This window comes from Eurypyga helias, unplaced genomic scaffold (genome assembly GCF_000690775.1).
Source record: "Eurypyga helias isolate BGI_N326 unplaced genomic scaffold, ASM69077v1 scaffold44830, whole genome shotgun sequence".
NCBI lineage: Eukaryota > Metazoa > Chordata > Aves > Eurypygiformes > Eurypygidae > Eurypyga > Eurypyga helias.
Genome location: NW_010228465.1, coordinates 296 through 2,190, shown reverse-complemented (window position 1 = coordinate 2,190; position 1,895 = coordinate 296). Strand labels below are relative to the sequence as shown.

General features: G+C 62.8%; 1 protein-coding gene across 1 annotated transcript; it reads left to right on the top strand.

Annotated features, from left to right (window-relative positions):
* Window positions 1-130: 130 nt before the first annotated feature.
* Window positions 131-1,797, top strand: LOC104515349 (tripartite motif-containing protein 35-like; the record flags this gene model as incomplete). The annotated part of the gene is made up of 2 exons (XM_010159290.1): window positions 131-578; window positions 1,702-1,797. Coding segments are annotated over 2 exons (544 nt in total), but the record flags the coding sequence as incomplete, so codon positions are not given.
* Window positions 1,798-1,895: the final 98 nt, after the last annotated feature.

The following is a 1,895-nucleotide window of genomic DNA, read 5'->3' as shown; positions in this document are numbered from 1 at the left end:
CTGCCCGGGGAGGGAGCTGCGGGTGAGTCACAGGCAGGAAACCGATTGCATCAGGAACGGGGCTTGTTTTTTCCAACCGGACTCCCGGAAAGCCCCGCTCCGTTTTCCCTCTATCCCTTCCTCTCCCCAGTGCCATGGAGAAGGGAACCGGCCCCTTGACCAGAAGCTCAGTGGCCTCGGCCTCGTCCTCCACGGCCACCTTCAAGGAGGAGCTGCTGTGCCCCATCTGCTACGAGCCGTTCCGGGAAGCCGTGACCCTTTGCTGCGGCCACAACTTCTGCAAGGACTGCGTGAGCCGTTCCTGGGAGCACCGGCATCACGCGTGCCCCGTCTGCAAGGAAACCTCCTCCTTCGACGACCTCCGCGTCAACCACACGCTCAACAACCTGGTGGAGATGATCCTGAAGGAGGAAGGGCAACGGCGGAACCGGGCGGCCACCCTCTGCCCGCTCCATCACGAAGAAGCCAAATTCTTCTGCCTGGAAGATAAGGAGTTGGCGTGCTTTGCCTGCCAAAGCTCCAAGCAACACGAAGGGCACAAGATGCGGCCGGTGCACGAGACGGCGGCGGATTTCAGGGTGAGGAATGCTTTGGGAAACAGAGGGATCGGTGACACGGGGAGGATTGCGCACGTCCCGGCACAAAGCTGCCAGCGCACGGCTTTGGCTCCTGCGTGGCGTGGTTGCAGCCGCCGGCGTGCCGGGATGAGGGATGAAGCTGGGAGGGTGGTTCCCAGCGGGAATGCTCCTGTCGCATCACTGCCCCACGCTCTCCCTGTCTTATAATTACCCAGAGCCACCCTGTCCCCCCGGGACACGGCTGTTTGCCCCGTGCTCAAGGGGAGCGGGGTGATGCTCCAAGGGGTTTGGCCTTTTCTCGGCTCCTTCATCCGCGGCTCGGCTGGATCCAGCCACGCTGGTTATTGCGACAGCGCTTCGGGGTTGGGAGCGTGTGTTTGGGAGGGGGGTTGCACAATTCCCCCAGCCGGGGAGGGATGTGTCGTGGGGCGGCAGCCCCGTGGGGCAGGATGGGCCATGGTTGCGTGGGGAGGAGGAGGCTCCGGCCAGCAGCCGGGCATCGTGCCAGCATCCGCCGTGTTTCCCGGCTGGCAAAGCAGCTGCTGCCGCCCTGACTCAGCCCGTGGGGGGATGAGCCAAATTTCAAATATCGCGGGGCAACCGTGGGGCTGCCTGTTTCGCCAGGGCAGGGCAGCAGCTGCCTGCAGCAGCGGGACAGGCAGGGACTTGACGGTGCTTCAGGAGAAGGGCTTAAAATCTGGGAATGATTCACCGTGGGGCAAAGCTGCTCTGCCTCGCTGCTTGGGGGCGGCGTGTTTGCACAGCCCTGCGCGGAGCTGACCTCTGCCACAGGAGGGGAAAGGGGGGCATTGAGCAAGGATCCTGCTTGGGCAGCAGCTGCCTGCAGCAGCGGGACAGGCAGGGACTTGACGGTGCTTCAGGAGAAGGGCTTAAAATCTGGGAATGATTCACCGTGGGGCAAAGCTGCTCTGCCTCGCTGCTTGGGGGCGGCGTGTTTGCACAGCCCTGCGCGGAGCTGACCTCTGCCACAGGAGGGGAAAGGGGGGCATTGAGCAAGGATCCTGCTTAACCTCGTCCTGTGGGGTTTGGTGCTCTTTTCTTTCCGTATTGGAAACCCTGGGCGTAGGCTTGCGAGGGTCCTGAAGGCGTCTCCTCCCCGCAGGCCAAGCTGAAGAACATGGAGACTTCCCTGCGGGATAAGGCGAAGGATTTTGGGGCCGTGCATCGCTCCTACAAGTCCATCTCCGCACACAACCAGGTGCGTGGTCCCTCCTGGCAAATGGGCCTGATCCTGACACGTGTGTGCACGCATGCACACGCGTCTGCGTGCGCGCACATACATGCACATGCATGCAT